Genomic DNA, 27,835 nt, shown 5'->3' on the forward strand with positions numbered 1-27,835 from the left:
GTCACCCTAAGGTGTGTCCACCACAACGAACAAATAGGATTTTGTTACTATTGTTTGGATGTAGACCTATCACAGAGACAAAGGAGAGAACAACTGAAAAAGTTGGATGCCATTAGCTGAGATCCGGGAGAGGGAGGGAGGGAAGGCCAAGAGCACACATTTGGCGACATGAAGAATGAGAAACCCATTAAGCATCCCTAGAGAGATGTCGCCTAGACGGTGGCATATGGAATCCAGAATTAAGGGAGGAGGTTAGAGATATAAATTTGGGACTCATTAGCATATAAGTGGTATTTAAAGCCAAGGAATGAGATCACTAGGGTGTGAAGGTAGATAAAAAACCAGTCCAAGGCCTAGACCCTAAGCTCTCCACATTAAAAAGTCAGGGGATAAGGGAAGAAGCAGTAAAGGAAAAGGGAGGCAATAGGGAGATGAGAGGAGGTGTACAAGAGCATGACATCTTTGTGGCCTTTCCAGGTTGACTGAGTTTTTTTAAAAGTTTTCTTTTAAAAGGGAAAGGGTTTTCCCCTTAGCTCTCAGCTTTGGGAGCACTCAACCTCCCTCTTCTCTCTGAATGTGCTGCTTTTTTGTGTGTGGCCTTGGATGCCAAAAGTGCATCGAAACCAGGGTTGACTTTGTCTGGAAGGTTCAACAACCGGGTTTGTGTTCGTGCCCAAAGAAGCCCACCGAATTCAGCAGGAGTGTGGCCAGCACTGTCAGTGGGAGCGTGGAAACTGTTTTAGTTTGAGTCTGACATCATAAAAAAAAAAAAACTGTTCTGTGAAGTGTACACTCTCTCAGATATCAGGTGACACATGTCACATACTACCTCAAAAGTGAAAGGTTTTAAATAACGACAAGGGAATGAGTCTTCCCTTGATGTATTGGATGTGAATTTTTGTGTACACCCTTTGGCCAAACATTTATTTCAGTATCCATTGGTTATGTACAGAAATGATGGAAATCATTAAAATGTAAAGACCACCTAAGGGCATAATAAGCCACCATTGGGATCGTTCTCTGAACTTAAGGATGTATTGCAATACGTTTTACTTCGCAGAGTCATTACTGTTGTATGAAACACAGAGAAATAATCTTGAAATTCTAATGTGGTTAAAGTAGAAAGAAAAACCCCATTTGTGCAAATTCAGTACATTATAATGTAATTAGCATTATAGATAATGCGAATATGCATGTATACACTGAGTCATTAGCTGTGCCTACTGAAGCTATGTTATTTGATTCTGAGTCTCCTTTACGTGTAAACAGAAATCCAAATGTTCACTTAGAAGACTGGATCTGTTCTCCAATTTCCACCCAAGTGTTTCTCAGGTGTCTTCCTTGCCCAGCAAAGTCATAACTGTGTCAGGTGACAGATTCGGAAGCTTGTTTCTTATCTGGTAGAAATGATTTAGAACGAATCAGCTTTTAAAACCGTGTGCAAATAATCGACAGCTCCCTTGTACAAATTAGGCTGTAGTCCTCATTTAACCGATGAGGAAACAGAGAAGAGTTCAGCTCCCTCTGAACGCAGTGACCAAACGCTGCCCTTGGGCAGTGAGGCTGGCTGGGTCCTGTTGGACCACACAAGCAACATCCCAACTGGGGCATGTTGAGCCCGGAAGCAGGAGTTACAGGCAGCGTAATGAAATGGCCTCATTGCCTTTCAGATGGGCTGGAGGTCAAGTTCGTTTATTTGTTTTTAATTTAGCTGAAATTAGAGGCGGGTTGAAAGATGCCTTTGCCGGCAGGGATCTTTTAAATAGCTGCACAAACCTTTTGGTCTCTCTGTCGCTTCCCTCCAACCTCTCCTCTCGTTTGCAGGATTAGAAAAGCACTTGGGAGGCACATTCATCTTGCCGGCGTTGTCAGGAGTGATCAGCGAGTTTTATTAAAAGCCCTGGAACTGCCTGAAAAGCCTCCTTGTCTGAGTTTGAAATGAAAGGGGCATGTTAAGATCTTGGGGCACATTGTGGGGACCCCTTGCCCTGCCCCTTGGACTATGAGCTAACATCCCCGGAGGAAGCACAGAAGCCCTCCTTTGTTGAAGGGATTTCGCCGGTGGACAAATCGAGCTGGCCCCTGACGGCATGAGCTCTCCGAGTTGGGGAGGGCCCCGTGCCCTGCTGCTGCCGCCACCGCCGCTGCTGTTGCTGTTGCTGTTGCCAGGCTGGGTCGCCCCCACCTTCATCAGTGTCAACCGCGGAGTCAGGGTGATGAAGGGCCGCTCTGCCTTCCTGCTGGGGGATGACCTGAAGTTTGCCATCCCCAAAGAGAAAGACGCTTGCAAAGTAGAAGTTGTGATGAACGAGCCAATGACCCAGAGGGTTGGGAAACTCACTCCACAGGTAGGTGGTACCTGAGATTTTCTGTTGAGTGTGTGTGTTTTTGAGAGAGACAGACAGACAGACAGACAGAAGACTGAGACAGAGACAGAGAAAAGGAAACAGTGACAGGCTTCCAAGGGCAAGAGTGGGCAGTCTCCTGTGTGGTGTGTTATGGTCAGTCTTTAGGGGATTATTTCTGCCTCATCCATTGCTAGGTAGGGTGACTTTGGATAAGACATCAGGATTTCAAGATGTGCCTTAGGCCATCTTGTGACTGCAGAATAGCAAAAGTAAAATGTGAAGACATTTTCATCTCTTCCTATCACTTGAACGTTCCCTTGAGTAGGAGGAAAGACATGGAAAAAAGAAGTGAAAATACTTCACTCTAAATATTCATTGTTCTTCAGAGCACCTGGGTGGCTCAGTTGGTTAAGCTTCCGACTTCAGCTCAGGTCATGGTCTCGCAATTCCTGGGTTTGAGTCCTGCATCGGGCTCTGTGCTGGAAGCTCAGTTTCTGGGGCCTGCTTTGGATTCTGTGTCTCCTTCTCTCTGCCCTTCCTTCACTCATGTTCTCTCTCTCTTTCTCTCTCTTGCTCAAAAACTGAAGACACATTTAAAAAAATAAAATAAATATTCATTGCTCTCCAAAAATGTCTGTCAAAAAATAGTGTCCTTTAGTCACTAAAGGAGACCTTGTCATTTAAGAGGATTCTATGCGTAGTCCTTTTGTAGGATGAAGAGTTACCTTCTAATTCATTAGATTTTAAAAAGTCTGTGTTATATTATGTTTGCTTAAAGTAGGAGTTTCTCTCTGTACAAAATAAGAAATTGCTTCTGGTTTTCTTACTTGTTGCTATTGTGGCTTAACTTTCTCCCAGTGTAGACAAGTTTGAGAATGTTCAAATGCTGCTCCTTCTGGAGAAATACACCATTATTTGTGAACTGTGAACATGAATTTTCTTCTCCATTTGACTAAAGAATCGTATTGCAGGAAGTTACTCAACAGTGGTACTAGATGTTGTAGAGATGGACTAACGAGACTTAGATAGATGCTAACTCAAATGGACATCTCAAGACGTCCCATTTACTCCACTCAGAGTACAGTCTGGTTCAGAAACATACCAGAATTCTATGGAGGGCTCTCACTTAGGGAGTTTTCCTGATGTGATAGCAACCAAATATCTCTCTCCAATTTCCCATGAGATTTTCTTTTGTAAGTCGGAGCATCCAGTGGGCACCTTAAACCTGTCAGTATACAATAATGGCTCTCACTGCAAGGGGATTGTATTCCCAAATGTTTGGTAATTGCAACATGACCTGCACTGTGAAAACATGTTTGATTGGAACTTACCAGTCAGGGAAGGAAGAGAGACCTGGCACAGTTCATATCTAGCACCCAGATGCGATAAATGCAATGTGTGGATGACATGAATTAGCTCAGCTGCAGAAAATGGAGTCCCAATTCCCGGAGTTGAAAGCAAATCCTTGAAATTTGAAAGAGGGATATAGAACCCTAATCCTAGATCTGTACCGATATTTGTGGGTGCCTTATAAAGACTGATGAACTCATAATTTGGTACCCTTCCCATCAATGTATTTTTAAAAACTGTTCAACACTTATTTAGAAGTGAGCCTGAATATTTTGTGGGAGAAGACAAAAAAATTCTTCCTGGTGCCCTCTGGGGCAACCTATGGTCCAGCTGTCTTTAGCTGCAGCTCCAAGCATGCCAAACAGAAACCCTATTATTCACCAGATTCTCCCTTCCTAGAATGCAATTTGGGGAGAATATACTGTGACTTAAGCCAGCCTCTGAGGAGTATCTTCTCCCCATCCCAAATAGCCTCTGACTTATAAACATATATATAGCTTTAAGTATATATATATGTTTTTAAGTTTTTTAAGTAAAAAATCCAGTTACTAGGAAGAATCTGGAGCAGAAACAACCTGCCTGCCCGGTTTAGGGAAGTCTGGATGGGTAGGCCAGGGATGGGGCTCCAGAAAGTCCCAGGTCATGCCCTTGAGGGCTGTGGCTTAGTGTGCTTCCGTGAGCGCATTTCCAGAAGTAAATCTGGTGTTTCAAATGGATTTAAATGGTCTACAGTAACTGTGTGACTTCTAGCTCCTAAAATTTATTGTGTGGAAAAGGAGGCTGTTGAACTGTGGAGTTTTATTGTCTTTCTGCCAAATATTAGAATTTTGTACCATAAGGAAACCTCTATATCCGGAAAACTTTGTTTCTCAAACTGCCAGGTGCTCTTCCTAGTTAATTATGATACTTTCAACAGAAACAAGATTCCTAAGTAAAGTCTGTTTTTTTTTTTTTTGAATATGTGCTTATTTTCCATGCGGCCCTCCCCAGGGATTTATTTCTTACAGCGGTTTTGAAATTAAGGATAGCCAAATGCATGTGCTCACACACAAAGCCTAAACATTATTCTTTAATAGCACTTACCAGTAAGTTGAATGCAAGGCTTATGTGAACCCATTTCTAGCAAGATGACTGTATTAACAATACCCCGCTGTGTAATGAACGGTTTTATTTGATTTGCAGAGAAAATGTTTTGTTTAACATCTGTTCAATTAGTGTTTTCATTTCATTACTGAAGTTTGTCTTAGGACCAACAGGTTCATTTTCCTATTGGATATTTGGAAAGGGATTTCAGTTGGCGCACACCAGTACCTTCTGTTTAGATAACCCTCTTGATAGAGTCAATTAGATGAGGTCGGTGGCAATATGTTTTCCTCATGTTTTAGGACAAGACTCCCTCTCGCACAGCACTTCTCACACCTGTTTCGAAGCAAGAAATTTCCTGGGTGGAAAGCACCTCAGTTTAGAGCTGAGCTTGCTTTCTTGACTAGGAAATACAGCAGTAAGAGAACATCTCTAGTTTGAACCAGTTTGCTGTCATTAAAGTGAGTAATGAGTTAGGAATGTGTGACAATTTAATTATAAATTGTAATTGAAAAGCAGTTGAAGTGGAAAAAACCAAGGCTAGACAGTAATTAGAAAAGGATTTAGCTCTCCTTTGTTTTAGTTAGTAAATTTATGGACAATTATGGTTGTCGCCTTTTATAAAAGGAAAACATATTACGAAACATAAAACAGATGTTTCTTTTAACAAAGCAGATTGTCTCTTTATCACCGTGACTATTTGTCAATGATATGGGGAAGGTCTTTCCTTTATCTCCTTCCTTGTTGTCAATTAAAAGGAGGAACCAATGATGTCTGTGGGAAAAGAAGATCATTTGTATTAGTAGTAAAGTCTTCTCAGGCAGAATGATACTGTCTGTAAATGATTGAGCCTGTGACAAAGTATAAGCTAAACACCATGAACTCAACAGTGACGGTATATGTGAATGCCTCAAGGGCATTTCTTTAACACTCTCCAAATGGGATTGGGCAGAGTAAGAGTCAAGGTGTGATTGGGAGAGAAAATTCTTCTTTACATAATTAGGTTTCCCCCAATACAATAGTGAGCAATTTCCGAGTTCTGAGTGAGGTGATGCAGTTAATTATAATTTTATTTAATACAGGAAATTATCTTTAGCTTGCTACTTGTCTCCTCAACCATTTCTGCTCTTATGTAACCAATGAAGAGGACTTTTGCAAGTATATGAGAAACAAGCGTGGGTTGTGTTTGACCCTGATCAACCACAATAGTGTCCATAGTCAGTGGTTCCAATTTTGAATATAAAAGTGCTATCTGGAAAAGAAAGAAATAAAAGGAAAAGAAAAAGTATATAATATAAATAAGACAGTGTGTTTGTGTGAGGGGTAATGCGTGCCTTTTCATGCATACACACAGGTAGACCTCTCTAACTCAATTGCTACGAACCCCTGAATGGTGTGCGTGTATATTATTTTGATAAATAGAACCATATTTAAAATTTGTTAAAGTTTATTTCTTTATTGTGAGAGAGAGAGAGAGAGAGAGAGGATGATCAGGGGAGAGACAAAGAGAAAAGAGAGAGAGAATCCAAAGCAGACTCTGCACTGTTAGCACGGAGCCCTACTTGGGGCCAGAACTCATGAACAGGGAGATCATGACCTGAGCCAAAACCAAGAGTCAGATGTTCAACTGAGCCACCCAGGCGCCCCAAATGGAACCATATTTTAAGTGTATTATAGACCATAAAAAATAATAATTTCAAGAGATAATTACTCAATACATCTGCTTCATGTGCTTAGATTTTCATAGTTTGGATATTCTCAAAATAAGACACATCTATAGAAAAGCAGGATGGTGAGTGTGCACAGGGGCAGGTAGAGGTGGTGGTGGTTACAACATGCACACACCCAGACACACACATACACACATGTACATACCCCACTAACAGACCATAATTTCCCCAGGCAGTATCCTACTGCCAGAAAAATCAAATCTCGTACCAATTTTTTTTTCACAAATATTTATCCATTTCTTCACATGAACTAGGTCTTTGACTGCCATTTCCTTCCTAACGAAGTAAAGTATATTCACAATGGTTGCCCGATTCTTGATGAAGACTCAGTGAAGCTTAGACTTTACAGGTAAGCAGCACACATAACCGTTCTGTGTATTTCTTAGCGTTTTATTTTACAGATTAATTATCATGACACCAGTTATTAGATTCCAAACAAGAAAGTAATGAGTAGAAATTGAGGACCTACGGAGACGAGGCAAGAATTAGAATTGACTTTCAATCGCCTTTATTGGTATCATTTTCCTGGGGGCTTTTATGGAACAAATTTCTGTCCGGTTTCCCTTTAGTTGTACAGGTATCTCTGGCAAGCCACCTTCTTACTTCTGATAGGAAATGAAAATTACAAAATATGAATTCCTAATGGGAAGTAGGAAAATATATTCCAAAGTTGAATGATATTCTTCATTCGATTATCAGCTGCTTCGTTAATAAGAAGTACAGTATCTTCTAGTTTTAAACATAGTAGATGATAAAAGTGTTACCGTTGGAACAAGCTAACTGATGAATGTATAAACAAAATGTGGTGTGTCCACGCACTGGGATATTCATCAGCCATACAACAGAGTGAAGCCCTGATGTAGGCTACCACATGGATGGACCTTGAAACCATCATGCTCAGTGAAAGAAGCCAGACACAGAAGGTCATGTACCTTTTCATTTACATCCAGTATCCAGAAAACATAAATCTATGAACACAGAAAGAAGATTAGTGGTTTCCCAGGACTGGGGAAGAGTACATGGGGGGTATGAATTTATTTTTGGGCGGATAAAAATGGTCTGGAATTAGGTAGTTATCAAGGTTGAACAACTACAAGCCTGCCTGTGAATATACTAAAAACCACTGAGTTGCATACTTAAAAAGGTGAGTTTTATGGTATATGAATTATAGCTCGATAAAAAAATTAATTTAAAAATTAGGCTCAAGGTTATGGTATTACTCACTTCATGGGGGTGACAATTCAGTAGGTAGAATCAGCTTTTAGATAGTTTTTTACTTGGGTTTGTTGCTGTTATGAATATTTGGCTAAAATATCTTAGCGTGTATTTCTGTTAGGGACAACACTAACACAAAGAGTTTTGCAGAGGACACTGGAGCAGTGAATCATCCTGTAGACACTTATGATCACCTGCTATAGCTCCCGACCCTGTACTGGGCATAGGAAACCCAAGGATGAGGATACATGGACTTTTGGTGCTCAGAGGTTGATGCAAAATGTGGGTAGATAATGGCAATGCAGAGCAAGTGCTGAAAGAGAAGCGTGAACAAAATGCTGTGCTCAAAAGAAGAAACGGTACCCAAGGATTCCTTGTAACCAGCATACAGGGCTGTCTGATCTTTCTAAGACTTCAGAGTTAAAACTTCGGACAGCTTGCCTGGAAGGGCTGGAGCAGCTGATGCGTTCTGGCTGCTCCCCCTCCTGGGGTTTCCCAGGGGTGGAGAGGAGGAGGAGCAGGGCGGAAGAAGGGCTGAGTCAGAGGAGCTGCTGTTCTTGGTCTTGAGAACATTCGAAATAGAATATACAGGGAAGGTGGAGACAAAAAATCAGAGAGCATGCTTATTCCCCCCTCACCTCCTCTTCAGCCTCTGGGACAAGCTACGCGACCCCTCTGTGCCTCAGTGTCCTTATCTGTAATAGCACTAACAGTGCCTCTCATAGCTTTCTGAAGAGCAAAAAGGGGTTGATGCTTCAGAAACTGCTCACCCTTTCACGTCTGCATCAAAACTCAGTCCATAAATTACATGAACTTGATACTCTTAAATTATTCATGTGCTAGAAGTGAGACTCTGAGCTCCCAGGGGTCGTTACCTATCAGTATGGAGGACGGGTTTGAGAGAAGGTATTGAAAGAAAGATCATGGTAAAGGAGATGGCAGGAAAGGGAGTGGACACCCAGATAAGGAGAAGAATGAAAAAGAACAGAGATTGGGAGTAGAGAAGTCAATGAAATCCAAACTCCATCCCACATGCACATCTTATAAAGGCGATCTTTAAGCATCAAAACAAGTCAGTACACAGATACCAGAAGTATCTGAGCACCTGCACGTATTGCCTTTGCTCTGCTCTCTCCACAGATTTACTGAGACGGATACCTTCACAGAAACCTTTATCCTGCGGGTCTATCTCCTGGAACCAGACTGTAACATCATCCGTATGAGTAACAATGTACTGGAGGTGTCCGAATTCTATGGCCTGTCCCGAGCCATTGATAAGAACGTGCTCAGATTTGATTACGAGGGGGCGGCCGGCCTGGAGTGCACAGTCAGGCTGGATTCTGTGGGAAGCCGGCTGCCAGGCCATGGTCAGGTGGTCCTGCTGGAGCCTCGGTCAGAAAAACCTCGTGGAGATCAGCCACACAGTTTCTTCCCTGAATCTCGTATGTATGTTTTAATACTTTTCTGAATGTCATGAGAACTGACATATCTGTAAATAATCATTTCCCACTGGGACAAAAAGTTTGATCCGATATAAGAATTTGTTGCTGGTTGAGAAATGCCAGTTAGTGGGTAAGAGTATGGACTTGGGAATCCATAAGACCTGGGTTTGGAGGGGCGCCTGAGTGGTTTGGTTAGGTGTCCGACTTCGGGTCAGGTCATGATCTCAAGGTTTGTGAGTATGGACCCCGCATCAGGCTCTGTGCTGACTGCATGGATTCTGGAGCCTCATTCATTCGGATTCTGTGTTTCCCTCTCTCTCTGCCCCTCCCCTGCTCTCTTTCTCTCAAAAATAAATAAACATTAAAAAAATTAAAAAAAAGAAGTCCTGGGTTTTGAAACTGCTTCTGCTTTTTATTTCCTGGATGATTTTAGGTAAGTCACTTAACTGAGTCAAGCCTCTGTAAAAGGAATAAGGATAGTAGCTGCCCTACAGGGTGATGGAAAGATGGAGTAAATGAGATCACGTGCACAGAGTGTGGTTCACACAGTGTCTGGCTCAAAGTCAGTGCTCAGTAATTGTCAGTTGTTATTATTCATGGTAGCAATGGCAGTGGTAGTGAGAGTAGTTAGTGTGTTTATTAAGTACTGTTTGATTATAAATAAGTTTCAGGTAGAGAGGTGGGCAGTAGCCATGGTTTAAATCAGGAAGAGTTGATGGATAAAGTTCCTTCTGTTATTCATTTAATCAGAATATTTTGGGCACCTCCTATATGCACAATGATGTTCTAGGCGCTATGGGAAGACCAAGAAATAGAAGGGATAATCATGATCACAGTAATACCTTGACTTTGGGCCACAATTCACAGCTAAAGTCCTGCTTGCACATAAGTGCTCTTGTTTAGGGTTCAAAACCATCTGGTTAAGGAGTAAAATATTCAGGGCACCTGGGTGGCTCAGTCAGTTAAGCATCCAACTTCAGCTCAGGTCACAATCTTGCAGTTTGTGGGTTTGAGCCCTGCGTTGGGCTCTGTGCTGACAGTTCAGAGCCTGGAGCCTGCTTCAGATTCTGTGTCTCCCTCTCTCTCTGTCCCTCCCAGCTCACACTCTGTCTCTCTCTTTCAAAAATAAATAAACTTAAAACATTTTTTAAAAAAGTAGAATACTCATTTTGTACATCGGGAATGTACAGAAGGCCACTGGAAAAGTAAGTGGCCTATGTCTATCATTTACCCCACGAGAGAGAAATATGAAGTTGGGCAGAGACAGAGAGACCGTGGCAGAGATGATTATGGCTTTCAGTGGGAGAGAGCAGGTTGGTTCAGGCGGTCAAAGGGAATTTAAAGGGGGGGTTTAGTAAAAGACTAAGCAGACATAAGGTCTTCGGACTTGAGGGTGTGACAGGCACAGAAGGGAGAGAATTTCACAGAGTAGAACAGCTCAGAGAGACCGTGTGATGGAGCCATGGAAGTGGATGCAGTGAAGGAAGGCCTGTGCTGGATGATGGAAGGTCAGTCATGACCCAGGGGCCTATTGTCAAGGATATTCAAGCAGCAGAATATGCATTTTATGATTTTTTCTCTCAGTGTGACTTTTGGTGTGCAAGGATCTCAGGAGACACCTGGTCAGTAAAAGCAATGACAGCATTCTAGAATAATGCCAGCACCCTCCATGAATGATTAGAGGGTATATGAGGGCATTCCTAAGGCAGTGAGAGGGAATAGGTATCCAATAGAGGGAGGATTGGTTTTTTAAGTTTCACAATCATGCTCAGGTGACCGTCTTAATTCTGTGCTGTACATTCTAGAACTGGGAGCAGAGCTGAAGTGTCCAGGTGGAAGCTGCAGCCTAGGCCTGAAGAAAATAGAACATGTCAACGTGAGCTGTGAGGAGTTCCTGCTGATGGGGCTTCGATATCAACACACGGATCCCCCTTCTCCCAACATTGATTACATCTCCATCCAACTGGACCTCACGGATGGCAGGAGTAAAATCGTGTACAAGGTAGAGTTTGGTGTTATGTGTCTGTCCCTCATGGTGGTAAGAGCCACTTCCCTGGGGCTGCTCATGCTGGCTGCCACGCCAGGGACAGCTCCTATGTCATTGTGGGTGGGACTGTCCAGTGACACATCAGAACTGCAGGCTTGTTTGTTTGGCCAGTGAGCACTTCAAACCGGAGCCTTTGTGCAGAATATTAGTCTATAATTTCCCCTCCTTGGCTCTCTTCCATCTCTAGTACCACTAAGGCAATGGAGGAAGGACTGAGGTCAGTTACATGCCACCCTTCTTCCTCCTCTCCCATCAGTATTCTTCAGCTTGTCATTGATCTTTTGTAGCACCCTCTCTTTGAGCCTTCATTCTCCCCTACTTTAATATAACATCTTTTCCCCTATTAGAGGAAATCGGGGGTCCACACATCTGCTAGGTAAGTCCATGGAAAACTGGGAAGAAGGGGAAACCCAGTCCCATTTTTATGAGTCAAGTGGATTATATCCTATTCATTCTTCCAGACTTTGAGATGGAAGACTAGGTCATCAAAGAGAAATGACCCTCTCCCTCAAAGCCTCCTCCATCTTTCATCTTTTAACTCTTCCTGCCCTTTCCTTCTATTGATCTCGCACTGAAATGAAGGTAGAAGATGAAATCGATTTATAGGAAATATTTAACATGCTACTCCACTGATTCATATACTCTAGAATTTGTTTATTTGGGTAGCTGGACAACTGTGTACCAGTTAACACAGCTCAGATTTCATGCCGACGTAAGATGATTCAAGGGTGCATTCATGAAAGACCTCCGTCTTTCAAAATTTGACTTATTAGGATTTCTCCTAAGAAACGCAGATATTGAACATTATCACCCCCCCCAAGAAATTGATAAGACAAGAAATGATAAGAAAATAATAAAACTAGACCATAGAATTTTCTAATTGAGATCGATGGTCTGGTCAAATTGATTAGACAAATTACTTGGAGGATCTTAAAGGATAGATTTCTGAGCCTAACATTAGTAGCTAAGAGCATGAACACTGGGCCCAGTTTGCCTGGGTTCCAGTGTCTATGTAACTAGCTCTCTGACTTCGGATTTTACGCCTCACTGTTTAAAACCTTAAAATGGGGATAATAGAACCTTCTATGATTGAGAGAAATAAATAAGATAATACTTCTAAAGCACCTGGCACATAGTAAGCACCGTGCATATTTTGCCAATTAGAAAAGCTACCTGGGAAAAAAATGGATCATCAGCTAGGTTTGGAAACCACTGGTAGAGCCCAAACCCCTTGTTGTGTGGTGGTGGCTAGAGAATTGCATACCTCGTCCATACACATGTGCTGTATGACTGAGCCAAGACTGAGCCTCCTATTAGTAGATGTCTTCTTGTCTTTTTGACACAAAACTTTCACTTTTATTGATTTCTTATCCCCATTAAAAAATTAGACCAGTTTTTGTTCCTGACTGAATTTTCTTTTCTTTTCTTTTCTTTTCTTTTCTTTTCTTTTCTTTTCTTTTCTTTTCTTTTCTTTTCTTTTCTTTTCTTTTCTTTTCATGTTTATGTATTTTGAGATAGAGACAGAATGTGAGCATGGGAGGGGCAGAGGGAGAAGGCAACACAGAATCCAAAGCAGGCTCCAGGCTCTGAGCTGTCAGCACAGAGCCCGACGTGGGGCTTGAATCCACAAACTGTGAGATCATGACCTGAGCTGAAGTTGGACACCTAACTGACTGAGCCACCCAGCTTCCCCATGAATTTACTTTCTTTAAAAATTTTTTTTAATGTTTATTTATTTTTGAGAGAGAGAGAAACAGAGAGACAGAAAGACAGAGAAACAGCAGTGAAGGGGCAGAGAGGGAGACACAGAATCCAAAGTAGGCCTCAGACTCCGAGTTGGGAGCGCAGAGCCTGATGCAGGGCTTGAACTCATGGACCGTGAGATCATGACCTGAGCTGAAGTTGGACACTTAACCAATTGAACTACCTAGGTGCCCCCTGACTGATTTTTATTTTTTTTACCTCTCTGTATTGAATTAGGACTCTATTTGTTTATATTTTTAAGTCAGTTTGGGATTTTACCCCCTTTAAATGACCTTGTTTTATCAATTAACTTACTCCATAGGCAATTTGGCATGTCATAACACATATTCTTTTATGAATATCCAAGTAATATGCCCATTGCAGAGACTATTTTTTAAAAAAACACACAGAAAGCACAAAAAGAGAACAAACGAGTTATGTTTCTACCATTTCACACACACACTCGTGGTAAGGAGTCATGTACAACAGTGTTGATTTTGTTTTATGCAACCGAATTTATACTATATTTGAAGTTTCAAAATCTTGTTATTTTATCATTTTTATGCTTGGACAGTCCATCTTCATCAAGCAACTAAATGACCATTTACCCATAATTTCTTCTAGATTTTTAAGGATTTCTTGTTTACATTTGCTTTTATAATCTACCCAAAGTGAATTCTATAATATTGTGAAACACAGGAGCAGTTTTTTCCCAAGTAGCCAAATTTTCAGCACTATATGTTGAATAATGAACCTGTTTCTCATTGATTTTTGATGTTGCTTCTATCGCATAGAAAGATATTATACATATATGACTTCAAGGCTAACTCTTTTATTCCTTAGATTTGCCTACTTATCCCTGTACCGGTATCATTCATTCTAAATACAATAGGTCAATAATACACTTTAATATTTTACAGGCAAGTTCTTCCTTATCACTTGTCTCCAGAGTTTTCTAGTCCATTCTACCTGTTCTTAATTCTCGAGCCCTTAAGTATTTTATCAGGATTGGATTAAAACTGTACAATATTTTGGAAGTAATTGGAATATGAGAACATTTGCTATAGTCAGCCTTCTTATCCAGAAATGAGGGATTTCACTTCATCGAAGCCAATGCTTTTTGATATGTTTCTATAAAATTTGCAGTTTTCTTCATGTAAATCGAGCATACTTATTAAGGCCAGTCCTAGGCAGTTTGCTTTTGGGAAATTACTATGAATAGACACTTTCCCCTCCATTATATCTTCTCATTGGTTACTGACAGTAAATAGGAAAGCTATTTTTTGGTATAATTTTCTTTTATCTGGCTTCTTTCTTGAATTCAATTATTCCAAGAATTTTTCAATTCTTTGGGCGTTTGAAGACCATAATTATACCTTTCACTAATGATGATAATTTTGTCCTTTCTTTTTCAGTAATTATTCCTCTTATTTTTGCCCTGTTCCCCACTGGTTTGGTCAGAATAATATTAAACATAATGATTCCTATAAGAATCCTTGTCTCATATATTTATTTTATCAATATCAGCTGCCCACACTGTCCTTTTTTACATTTTTTATTTATTTTTGAGAGACAGAGAAACAGAGCAAGAGCAGGGGAGGAGCAGAGAGAGGGAGACACAGAATCTGAAGCAGGCTCCAGGCTCTAAGCCGTCAGCATAGAGCCCGATGTGGGGCTCGAACCCACGAATTGTGAGATCATGACCTGAGCTGAAGTTGGACACTTAACCAACTGAGCCACCCAGGCACCCCCACACTGTCATTTTTAAATGCCTTTTGCCTTGATTCATCTTTCTTTGAAAGTAATATGATCACTTCTGCCTTTTTCTTTACCTGGTAACTTTGGATCATCCTTTGACTTTTAATCTTTGCATGTAATTTTATTGTAAATGCCTCTGCTGTAAGGCATAAGTAATTAGCTATTTAATGTCAGAATATTTGCCTTGAACATGGGACTATGAGTGGTAGTTTTATAATAATGGATATATATTTTTTCTACCATCTTGTTTTATGTTCTCTTGCTAACTAAAAAAAAAATTTTTTGTCTTGTATTATAGATTATATTTCCTATGCCTTTTTCTTCACTTATTTGAAAGTGGTTTATCTGACCTTATATTTTACTGGGATTTCATTCTAAAATGGAAAATGTTGTTTATCTTAAATTTTTAATATTTAAGACAAAAACGGAAATGAATCCCTTGGCTCCTTCCTATATATGATGAGGATCGATCATATCTATCCTTTCTCATGGTGATTGCCCACCTCCTAGCCTTTGTTTATACGATCTGAAATTTTAGTTCTAGGGACTCCTCGGTGGCTCAGTCAGTTGAGCCTCCCACTCTTGGTTTCAGCTCAGGTCATGATCTCATGTTCATGGGTTCAAGCCCTGTGTGGGGCACAGCAATCACAGCACAGAGCCTTCTTGGGATTTTCTCTCCTCTCCCTCTGCCCCTCCCCTGCTCTCATACACTCCTTTGTACTCACTCTTTCTCTTGAAAAATAAGCATTAAAAAAAATAAAACTTTAGTTCTAGCATTGTTATTATATTTGTTATTTCTTATATCATCTATTTTTTATTGCAAGGAAGCTCTTTTTTGATGTTTATATCCATTTTGTTAACATGTCTAAAATAGTGTATTTATGGGGCTCCTGTGTTGCTCAGTCAGTTAACCGTCTGACTTCGGCTCAGGTCGTGATCTCATGGTTTGTGAGTTCAAGCTCCACGTCGGGCTCTGTGCGATAGCCAGCTCAGAGCCTGGAGCCTGTTTCGGATTCTGTGTCTCCCTCTCTCTCTGACCCTCCCCTGCTCACACTATCTCTCTCTCTCTCTCTCAGAAATAAATGAAACATTTTTAAAAAATAAAATAGCATATTTATGAAAAGTGGGGTGCCTGGGTGGCTCAGTCAGTTAAACGTCTGACTTCAGCTCAGGTCATGATCTCATGGTTCGTAGGTTCGAGCCCCTTGTTGGGCTCTGTGCTGACAGCTAGTTCAGAGACTGGAGCCTGCTTCAGATTCTGCGTCTCCCTCGCTCTCTGACCCTCCTGCTCATGCTGTGTATCTCTCTCTCTCTCAGAAATAAATAAAACATTAAAAAAATTTTAAAAACTAACATAAAATAGCATATTTATTTAGGCTTAACCCCAGGCTTAAATGGTCTTATTGTTCAGCACCAGTCCTTTTATAGTGTGATTTTTCCATTCTTGAATTTTCAAATGATGACTCTTAAAATAATTTTGTCAATGCCATGTGAAAAATAGATACTCTAACCCTGGAGATGTCTCAGCATATCATTAATTTGTCTTCATAAAGCATGCAGTAGGAGGGGAGATGGGCTGGTTATCTTCTGTTTCTCTGTTGTATTTTTCTCTTCTGAGCTTTACTGGCTAGCTTCAGAACTTCTGGTCTTGGGGGGGCTGGTTTGTGGCAACGTTGGGAAAAGCGTCGGATCAGACACTGATAGAATATGACTTCATGCTCCCTAAGTCTGCAAATGTTTCAAGTTGCTTCTTTGTCTCCAGGGCAATTTCCTCCTTTCCCTGGGGATCCCCCTCCCTGGAGGTCTGCAGCGGGGGCATTTTGACCTGTGTATTCACTTACAATTACTCCCATAGCTCCTAGGAGGATTTCCACATCCAGCTGCCCGTGGGAGGGATTCTTTGCCATCTCACAGAAGCACCCAAAAGGTCAGGGTCCAGGATGAACCCAGACCAATCCTCTGTCCTGCTTGGCCCCATTTCTGGAGCACTCAGATATTTTTCTCTGCCACCAACAAACACTACAGACAGATCCCAGAACAGACACCATTATTCTTCTGCGTTTGACCACTTAGTTTCCTCCTGTATGAGCATCAGTCCTTTGTACAAGATACATTTTAAGGCTGGTCTTGTGGAAACTACTCTCCAGACAGAGACACCGAAGACAAATGTAGCATTGCCCACCTTTCCTCTTCCTGGAGGTGTGTGGGGTTGGGGACAAAGGGAGTGACTCGGCACAGCAACACACTCTTCTCCACAAAGAAAATTTGCTCTTATCCCTCTCAACCCTTCTCTATTCTCGTAGTTAGTGAGAGAGTTCTAGAGTCTGGAACTGGTTCTAGTTCCAGTTACTATGGGCTTTGTAAATTCTGCCCATAGGTGTCTCATTCACTTTGAAATATGTTGTTGCTTTCATTTTACTTCAGTTGAGACTGAGCCAAAAATAATTCCATTTTTAATATTTTGTTACATATAGATTACAACTTCTAGTCCAATATCCAGTGTTCAGCATACCAAATGTGACTTATTTGGGGGTCCAGTATTTCCATTTCACAAATGGAGGGGGGAGGATTTAGGAATTAAATAGCTTGTTTAAAATCATAAGTGCTGGACATAGAATCAAAAGGACATTTCCTTCTGATGCCAAAACCATTGTCCCTTGTCAACACTGGCTACATGTTAGAGTCACCAGAGAGCTTTAAAAATACCAGTTTTCTGGGGTGTCTAGGTGGTTCAGTCAGTTGAGCTTCTGACTTTGGCTCAGGTCATGATCTCGTAGTTTATGGGTTCAAGCCCTGCATCGGGCTCTGTGCTGACAACTCAGAGCCTGGAGCCTGTTTCAGATCCTGTGTCTCCCTCTCTCTCTGTCCCTACCCCACTTGTGCTGTTTCTCTCTCTCTCTCAAAAATAAATAAACATTTAAAAAATGTTTTTTTAAATACCAGTTTTCTTGTCCCTTTTTTGGAATAATTAAATTAGAACCTGTAGAGATGGACCTTGGGCATCAGTATATGTTTAAAACTCTCTAAGGATTCTAATGTGCAACCAGGTTTCAGGTCACTGCAGGACGCACCGTCTATCATCCCATTAACCGTGTATGTGATATCTTCACTCATATTGTTTACCTCTCTGTATTTTCTTTCCCCTTCAAAAGTCAGAGGGTGCGTGGTTGCCCGTCTATATCAGAGCTGGCATTCCTAATCAGATTCCAAGGGCTGCATTCATGGCCATGTTTATTCTGGAAGTGGATCAGTTCATCCTGACCTCATTGACCACATCCGTTCTGGACTGTGAAGAGGATGAGACGCCAAAGCCCTTGCTGGTGTTCAACATTACGAAGGCCCCGCCCCAGGGCTACATGACTCACCTGTGGGATCACACCAGACCGGTCTCCTCATTCACCTGGAAAGATCTAAGTGACATGCAGATAGCCTATCAGCCACCAAACAGCAGCCATTCTGTGAGGAGACATTATGAGGTAAGAAGAAAGGGAGACAAAGCTTCTAGCCTGTTTGGTATTTGCAGAGTTCTTGAAGAGGCCACTTCCCTTAACCTTCAGGTGAGTTTGTACAGTTATTGCCTCAGAGGAGAATCCATCACTGTAAATCCAGAGGCAGGGGCACCTGGGTGGCTCAGTCGGTTAAGCGTCCGACTTTGGCTCAGATCTCACGGTTCGTGGGTTCGAGCCCCGCATTGGGATCTGTGCTGACAGCTCAGAGCCTGGAGCCTGTTTCAGATTCTGTGTCTCCCTCTCTCTCTGCCCCTCCCCCACTCATGCTCTGTCTCCCTCTGTCTCAAAAATAAATAAACTATATAAAAATTAAAAAAAAATTCTTTTTCCTCTCCATAAAAGAAGTTCGTAAACAGAAATAAGCAAATACACTGGAGAAGCATCCCTGCATTTGCTCAGGGGACGATTGCAGACCAGCATGAGAGTATGAGAGCCTCTCTCAAAGGCACAGGGTCGAGAGTTGTAGATCTTAACTGAGGGAGACTTTGCTCCCCCAGGGGAGATTTGGGAATGTCTGGAGACATTTCTGGTCTCACAAAGGGGTACGCGTGATGAGTAGGGGTGCCTACTGGCATTTGGTGGACAGAAGCCAGGAGTGCTACCATGTCTTACAAGGCACAGGACAGCCCCCCACGACAAAGAATTATCCAGTGCAAAATGTCAGTGATGCTGCTTTTAAAAGACCCTGGTCTACAGGTATCTATCTCTCCAGACATATTGTTAAATATCCAGATTTTATTTGCTTCCATGAAATCCATAGCTAATAACTGGAGCCATATAATATGTGTTGAGCCTTATTACGTGTTGTGCATGTATTGGACCAGGTCTTGACAGAAAAGGATGAGGTATAATACAGAAATAGAAGGCACACGCCTATTTTTGAAGAAAGCCCATTTGACCAGTGTCCCTCCCTCCCAAGCAGGTCCATTAGGTCCATTTGAGAGGATAAATGATCAATCAGCAACATATCAGCAAATAGCACAGTAACAAAAGAAACAGATTCAAGGCTGCCAAAGTAACAGAATAAAAATGAAACTATTGGATTGGGCCATATGAAACTGTATGTTATGTGCTCACTAAAAAACACTCTTTTCAAACCAACGGAAACCTAATGAAATGAGCTTGAATTTTCACGGCTGAAAGAATGGACCGCCTTGGCATTACAGTCCAGGGAAGGGGCGGTTAGCTTCAGGAGCACTGGCCATGGCTGTGCTCTGGGGGGCCCCATCCCAGGTGGCTGAATAAGCCCAGGGCTTCTGGCCCACCGGATCTATAAAGCGCCTCATCTCCACTGAGAAAACTGAGAGTCACCTTCTAACAACAACTTCAAAAACACACATTTGGACTGGTTCCGCTATAAGATTACATCGTATGATGCCAGAAAATACATACATGAAGTGACCAGAGTAGCTGTGCTTTATTTATGAGCTCAAGGTACAAGTGGACCTCAGATGAGAGAAATGACTTCGTCATATGGAAGGAACGAGAGGTGAGGGCAGGAGTGAAAACAACAGCCGCCACACACTGTTATGAAATGAAGAAAAGAAAAGGATGGCATCTATAGTCTCAAGTCTTTTGCCTGCCCTAGAGGCTAAATGCAGAAAATGCCTAAATTACATGGAAGACAATTTGGAACCCCAGGGCCACTCATTTTCCTTAATAAGCCTCAAGTCAAGTCTGTATTAACCTGCTTATTTAAACATACCATCCTGTTTGAATCAACTCACTCGTAGGTCTATAGGTTCATGAAGGGTTATTATGTGCAGGATTGTAACCAGCTGCTCCAAAACAAAACAGGAGGAAAGAGGCTGGAATAGCAGCAGTAGGTACTTAGACAGAGGACTTTCCTAACAGAAAGCATTTGAGAGGGGAATTAGTCATCCAGTGAGATTATAAACTTGTCTTTCGTGAGTCAGTGCTATTCATTAAAATTAAGGATCCCGGTAAAACGCTCCCCCAAAACAAGAAGGAGTAACAGAATTTGTCAATGAAAGGATTGTAGACAAAGTCGTCTCTAACTCCAGTGGTCTGTGTAATGCCGGAAGGCTGTCAAGGATGCCAGCATTCTCAATCTGGTGAGTTCTGGATCAAACGTGGTTCTTGGAAATATTTTGTTTCTGGCACAATCAATGTTTTAGAACTTTTAATACGAATTCTATATTTAAAAATTGAAACATTTTAGGGGCGCCAGGTTGGGCATCTCGTGGTTTCAGCTCAGGTCATGATCTCACGGTTTGTGAGTTGGAGCCCCGTCGTCCGGCTCTATGCTGGTGGTGCAGGAAACTGCTTGGGTTTCTCTCTCTCCCTCTCTCTCTGCCCCTTCCCAGCTCACTCTCTCTCAAAATAAATAAACTTTAAAAATTGAAACATTTTTACAAAGATATTACAGATTTCCAAGGACTCTGCGGGAACAAGAGCTATAGTTACATGGTGTGCCTGTTTGTGTCTGTTTGTCTGTATTCTCACCAGGCAGCAATAGCTGGAGCCCAGGTGCACCTATGCCTCCTAAATTGCCAGCTCTCTTTAGTTCCCACAGTGTACCCCCCAAGCAGGTTTCTTTCTATCTTTGGATCACCTGCCCGGCTCCTCTAGATATCTGAGTCTGCCTCCGGATTTATTTTATTTATGTTTTTTAATGTTTTTTATTTATTTCTGAGAGAGAGAGAGAGCATGAGCAGGGGAGGTTCAGAGAGAGAGGGAGACACAGAATCTGAAACAGGCTCTAGGCTCTGAGCTAGCTGTCAGCACAGAGCCCGATGCGGGGCTTGAACCCACAAACTGTGAGATCATGACCTGAGCCAAAGTCGACGCGTAACCGACTGAGCCACCCAGGCGCCCCTGGAGAGGAAATTTTTTAAATACTGTTAACTAAGGAACAAGGTCTAGAGCCTGAAAAAGTGAGATCAGGTTGTCAAAAATGAGATCAGACAACAGCAGGAACCTATATCTGTTTTGCCTCCAAGTGTGGTGTGCACCCCAGGAATAATGGTATTTTTATAACTATAAATTGTCAGCATGTGATTCATAGGTAACTGTTTGTTCACAGGTGGAGGTGGAGGCTTATGACTTCTTCTTTGGAAGGAGTGCACCTATTACAGTCCACATCTCCATCAGAACGGCAGATACGAATGCCCCGCGAGTGTCCTGGAACACAGGTGAAGCTTGGTGTCGGGCGTCAAGAAACATAGCCCTGGAGGGAAGACAGGAAAGTACATGGGTCGGGAAGGAAAGGTCGTTTTCTTCCCATTTCACACACCAGGCAACTGAAACCCAGATAAGTTAATGGTATCAGATAGTTGTTTTGTTTTGTTTTGTTTTGTTTTTCCTGCCGGCAGGGTGAGAAATTTAAAACCAGCATTCCTGTGTTGTAAAGCAACACTTTTTCCTCTGTAGGAAATAAGCCCAAAGGACACCTTTCAACTGAATGAGGCAAAAAAGTGACGATTTGTGGTATTCAGCTACAGTTGGACTGAGGGGGGAAAATGTCTCTAGTTCAAACTGTTCAGAGAAAGGGAAGGAAGGTGGAGACCAATTCATTGTCCTGTTTGGGAGACATGCCGGGAAGCCATAATACGTGAATAAGAGCTTAAACCACTTCATTTGTTTTAAAAGAAGGTCACTTCTGTGTAGTCTTATGATGCAGTGTGTATATATAGATCAGATGTAAATGTGAAATGTAAATGAAGATTTTTTCCCTTTCCCGTTGATCCCATTGATAGCAATCAAGACCTACTTAGGGGACAACTGGGTGGCTTAGGTGGGTAAGCCTCTGACTTCAGCTCAGGTCATGATCTTTCATGAGTTTGAGACCCGTGTCAGGCTCTGTCCTGACAGCTCAGGGCCTGGAGCCTGCTTCAGATTCTGTGTCTCCTTCTCTTTCTGCCCTTCCCCCACTCATGCTCTCTCTCTCTCAAAAATAAATAAACATTAAAAAATTAAAAAAAAAAAAGACCTACTTATAAATAGTGATGGCAGGCTCTGTGAAGGGAAAAATATTTGTCTCATTTAAATCCTTAGGTGGTGGCTTAAACTTGGCTCTGTGGATGTGTGTGTGTGTGTGTGCCCTTACATGCGGGTACGTACACACACACACACACACACACACACACACGTGTTTGTATGTGTATGAGTTTTGGTCAAGATGGAGATCATTGGTTGAGCAGTCTTATATTGGTGAATGGCTCACCTTACCTCTGCTAGAGGGATAATACAAGGAAAGAAGGGTTTAGCAACCTGAACTCTAGTAATAATCATATACTAGGTGGATTATTGCTTGAGCACAGAGATTTCATAGTCTGCAGGATCTGTGAAATCCAAGCTTGTTAAGAGAATTCCAAATCTGGTTTAGGCTACTTTGGACATCAGAACTTTTTAAAATGAATTTTTACTTATTAGGAACTTAATACATGTTCATCATTGAAAACTTGGAAGGTACATTAAACAGAATAAATGGAATGAATGGATAATGATAATAATAACAGTGCATGGGTAGAAATGAATGAAATAGTAATGGATGAATGAATGAAATAGTAATGAATGATTACGAAGACAGAACCACTGTTAATGTCTTGCTATAATATACTTCTACCCTTCTGGCTTCCTCTTGTGCTGTGTCTCATGATGCCTCATCGTATGTGTAGCACACTCTTGTCTTCAAAACCCATATTATGAGTCACAGAGATTCTTTATATGTGCCTGTCCACCCTCTCTCCTTCCCTCCCGTCTTTCTTCCCTCTCTCACTCCTCCCCCGTTCCTTCCTTTCTCTGCCCCTCTCTTCTTTCTTTCTTTCTTTCTTTCTTTCTTTCTTTCTTTCTTTCTTTCTTTCGTTCTTTCGTTCGTTCGTTCGTTCGTTTGTTCGTTCGTTCTCTTTTGTTCTTTCTTTCTTTTGTTTTTTCATTCTTTCATTCATTGTTTTGTTCTTTCTTTCATCTTCCTCCCTCCCTTCCTCCCTTCTTCCTTCCTTCCTTCCTTCCTTCCTTCCTTCCTTCCTTCCTTCCTTCCTCCCTCCCACCCTCCCTCCCTCCCTTCCTTCCTTCCTTCCTATTGTATGTTGTATTCCATGTTCCCTAGCAAACAGGCCCTGACGTGGGTCATATGTACTAACCCTATACTGAAAACAAGAATAAGAAGGAAAGGAAGTTGTGGGGGAACAAATAAAAAGGTAAGGTAGGGTGACTGAGTTTATGAGAAAGTGAAGTTGATTGCCCGGTCATGCTGGTGTTTCCAGGAGGAAACAGAACCACTATGCATGGGAAGAGTCAGAGGTGGTCTCAGGAAAGGGTGAGTAGTCTCTCTCTCAGCTCCTTCCCATCTCCTGTCTCGCTGTGGTCAGTTTGCTTCACTGGATGTCAACTCCCCACATGTCCATGATGTGCCACCTGGTCCTTCTTTGTGGCTGCTATGGCCATGGTCACAAGGGACGTCATGCCAAAACCTGGCCCTTGCCTGAGAGGATGATTCATGTAAATCAGCCTTAGCAGAAGATGAGGCAATGGTGGCAGCCAGCCACAATTTACAATTGTGGGGACTGCGGGGACCCTCACGGAGCCGCAGCAGCCAGAAAGCAAGCACACAGTCACAGCCAGGGAGGCAGGGGAAGCTGGGCAGGTTTGAGGGGAAATGTGAGTGGGTCCGCCGGTACACTGCCTTTAAGTTTTAGCAACTTAAAAACTGAAAAATCTTTGTTCCCTTTCAAGATTCTTTGCAATCTGTCAGCTCCTAGACCCATTGAATAATGGGAATGGTTGATGTTGCTCAGCTCCCTGTTTCTGGAGTGTTCCATCCAGAATCTGTATCTTGCTGCTCGGGGCAGCACTTAACCCTCTCTCCCGAGATTTCCTCCAGCACACTGGCTCCAAGAAGAAGGTTTTATTTCAATTCCTTTAGTTATTAAAGTTCCTTCTTTATGAGAGCTTGGAATAAAATTCAGCCCTCATTTCAAAGTGGCAGACACTTCTTGTCTAATACCATCAAACACTCCCCTAACATGGTAGCTCTGTATTTGCACAAGTAACCACTTTATATTCTCTGTCCTGTGAGCTACTGTTGCACTCATAACTTATATATAAAAGCTCTTCTGATTTTCTTGTCCGTTTAAAATATCTGGATGTCACCTTTGAAAGCTGCCTTGTGGACATTTTTGAACTAGAGACCCCTGTGAAAGAATATCTATTCTTTCCCTCAGTATATCCTTTCTGACACCACAATGCCTCCAATGGCTATGCCAGAAGGAACCAGTAATCAGACTGGCGTTAATAGTATTAGATGCAGAAATATTACTAAAAACAAAAGCTAAATTCCAGTTTCTTTAAAAATTTTTTTTTAATGTTTATTTTTGATAAAGAGAGAGAGAGAGACAGAGCACGAACAGGGGAGGAGCAGAGAGGGAGGGAGACACAGAATCATAAGTAGGCTCCAGCTTCGAGCTGTCGGCACAGAGCTTGACATGGGGCTCAAACTCACAGACTGAGAGATCGTGACCTGAGCCAAAGTCGGACTCTTAACGGACTGAGCCACCCAAGGTGCCCCTGAATTCCAGTTTTTTAAAATGCTTTCAGAGATACAATTTTCAACTAGTTTTGTGAGTGAAAATGCATTCATCTTGTCTTCGAGTAGGCACGTTGGCATGTCATAGAACTTTCTAGGACACTTTTCTGTTTTCACTTGTAGGTCTGAGTCTTCTGGAGGGGCAGTCTCGGGCCATCACTTGGGAACAGTTTCAGATTGTCGACAATGATGACCTCCATGCTGTCCAGCTGGTCACCGTGAGCGGCCTGCAGCATGGACGCCTTACAGTAAGAGGTGAAAGATCAGCATCTGACCTAGAAAAGAACCCAAAAGTCTTTTGTCCAAAAGCAGACAGACCATATTTAACAATATATACATAGCATCTCTTGCGCCTCATTTCTTTTTTTTATTTTAATTTTTAAAATATTTATTTATTTTTGAGACAGAGAGAGAGAGACAGGGCATGAGGGAGGGAGGGGCAGAGAGACAGGGAGACACAGAATCTCAAGCAGGCTCTAGGCTCTGAGCTGTCAGCATAGAGCTTGATGTGGTGGGGTGAACCCATGGACTGTGAGATCATGAATTGAGCTGAGGTCGGACGCTTAACCGACTGAGCCTCTCTTGGGCCTCATCTGTATTGTCATATCTAGAAAGTGTGGAGATCTTGAAACCATGTGCTACTATGTTAGCGTGCTCCCATCCATGGATGACCATTTACAAGCAGCATCTTGTGGTTGGCTCATTATTTAAATCTCAGATGCAGTGTAGGACTCCTTCTAAATACACTCTTTAACTGATGATCTTATCCCAGTTGGAAGACAAAATATGTCACTCTCATTTCTCTGATTTAGAGGAATGTATTAAAAAACAGAAAAATGTAGTTTTTTAAATACTTGATAATCATTGTTATTATGTTATTAGTATAATTATGTTATTTTGTTAATCATATTATAATTATAAGGGTAGTAGTTAACAAGATAATAGCCCTAATAAAAATAATATTCATATCATATAATATAGTCCATTCCGTATAATGAGCTCAGAGGATTTAATTCAAATATCCTCTTGGTATTCCTAACTATAAAGCAGAAAGAGAGCTCTTTTTTATTATCATTTGTGATTAGGAATTCTGAAATAAAAAATGAAATCACCTTAGGAGAGTAGATCAGCTTAAGGGGATGTTCAGCTGCGTGTAAGGGAAACCCAACTACAGTGACTTAAAAAGTCAAGAGTAATTTTCCTCATGTGACAAGTTGCCCAGAGGGAGGCACTCCAGATCCATGATGCCGACAGTTCTTTCTGCTCTGACAGTGGTCACAAGATAGCACCCACATCTTCAGACTTTGGGTCTGCATTCCGGTAAGAAAGAAAGAGAAGGGACGATGAAAACAAGTTTTGTCACTTAGTTGGGGTCTCGCCTCCAGGACTTTCGACTCAGTAAGCCTGGAGGAGGGCCAGAGAACTTGCATTTCCAATGACTTCCTAAGTGGCACTGACACTCCTGTTTCAAGACTGTTCCTCAGGGAAATGCTGCCGTGTTGAAGGATAATGAACACTTTTTATAGGCTTACTCTTCCTGTAAGTTCTCTCATTCTTCCTAGGGAATATGAGGTAGGTATTATTATCCCTGTTTTATAGATGAGTCTCAGATGAATTACTTACCTTGCCCAGGTCCACACAGCCAGTAAGTGTTACAGCCAGTATTCAATACCAGATCTGTGGAGGCGCGGAGCCCACTAAACAAGATTGTTTGTCTAGGTGAGGCAGGTATCGACTGGCCCACTTTCCTTCACGCCCTTTCCTCTACTGCTGCTTTCGCTGCAGCTGCTCCCTCTGCATCCCTCATTCAGTCAGCCCCATCTCTGCTCTCTCCATCAGGGGGGAAAGGATTTCTCTTCACTGTGGCTGACCTTCAGACTGGAGTTGTTCGCTATCATCATGATGACAGTGATTCCACCAAAGACTTTGTGGTCTTCAGGATATTCGATGGCCGTCACAGCATCCGCCATAAGTTTCCCATCAACATTTTGCCCAAAGACGACAGTCCCCCATTCCTCATAAACAATGTAGTAATTGAACTGGAAGAGGGACAGACCATACTGATCCAGGGCTCCATGCTGAGAGCATCAGATATAGACTCCAGTGATGACTACATCTTCTTTAATATCACAAAACCCCCTCAGGCTGGAGAGATCATGAAGAAGCCAGGGCCAGGGCTGATAGGTAAGTTCTGAATAGTTAGGACCATTGATTTCAGAATTTGTGCAAGGGTGGACATCAAGTTTATGAGGGAAGATACTACTATCACTCTCATTTTGTGGGAAGCCTGACACTTAGAAAAGTTAAACTGATCTATTCATGGTTGTGCATCTAAAAAATTCCAGAGTCAGATGTCAAGGTAACCATTATATTATGAAAAATTATGTCCACCAAGCAGGATGAAAGAACAAATAAGTTTAAAGAGGAGTATTTGGCCTATCCTGAATTATTTATAAAGTAATTTTATGAATAAAATTTGTTTGTGCTTTAAGAGAATAATTTCATAACCATTTCTTAAAGTAGTCAGGAGTAACAAAATAGGGAGCACGTAGTTTCGTGTTAATTAAGGCTGTGTTTCTTAAAAATATTTTTGTAATGCTCATTTTTCTATATATCTTAAGACAGGTGTAGCAACTTAAATTTTTCTGCTAATTATTTATAAGCTTTGATGAAAGTATTTAATGAAGATTCCTTGAGTATGTACAATATACTAGGTAGAGAATACTTTGGATATAAGTTCAATGTCTTTATACCCTAACACTTGGAAGATTGTTACAAAGGTATGTGGTGTTTTGTGGACCCAACAGGCTATCCTGTCCCTGGCTTCCTTCAGAGGGATCTATTTAATGGCATCATTTACTATCGTCACTTCGGTGGAGAGATCTTTGAAGACTCTTTTGAATTTGTCCTGTGGGATAGCCATGAACCTCCAAATCTCTCAGTGCCACAGGTAAGAGACCATCTCTGAATACTATCCTCAAGTCTAGTCCACAGATAACAGTTTTGGGAGGTGTTATTAGAAAACACATGAAAACATTTTAAAATTGTTATTAGAAAACACAT

General features: G+C 41.8%; 1 protein-coding gene across 6 annotated transcripts in view; it reads left to right on the top strand.

Annotated features, from left to right (window-relative positions):
• FREM1 (FRAS1 related extracellular matrix 1) overlaps positions 1–27,835 on the top strand; it is a 169,150-nt gene that overhangs the window by 26,354 nt on the left and 114,961 nt on the right. For all 6 annotated transcript variants that reach the window (XR_005532548.1, XM_039256582.1, XM_039256583.1 and 3 more), the window contains exons 2-10: positions 1,825–2,348; positions 6,766–6,860; positions 8,867–9,168; positions 10,974–11,170; positions 17,869–18,192; positions 21,272–21,380; positions 24,896–25,027; positions 26,612–26,956; positions 27,580–27,722. Coding sequence is in view for 5 of the 6 variants with exons in the window: in XM_039256582.1 (XP_039112513.1) it covers positions 2,091–2,348; positions 6,766–6,860; positions 8,867–9,168; positions 10,974–11,170; positions 17,869–18,192; positions 21,272–21,380; positions 24,896–25,027; positions 26,612–26,956; positions 27,580–27,722 (1,905 nt within the window). In the remaining variant the exon portion in view is untranslated. The remainder of the gene's footprint in view (positions 1–1,824; positions 2,349–6,765; positions 6,861–8,866; positions 9,169–10,973; positions 11,171–17,868; positions 18,193–21,271; positions 21,381–24,895; positions 25,028–26,611; positions 26,957–27,579; positions 27,723–27,835) is intronic.

Source organism: Hyaena hyaena, unplaced genomic scaffold (genome assembly GCF_003009895.1).
Source record: "Hyaena hyaena isolate Hyena2069 unplaced genomic scaffold, ASM300989v1 scaffold_573, whole genome shotgun sequence".
Lineage (NCBI taxonomy): Eukaryota > Metazoa > Chordata > Mammalia > Carnivora > Hyaenidae > Hyaena > Hyaena hyaena.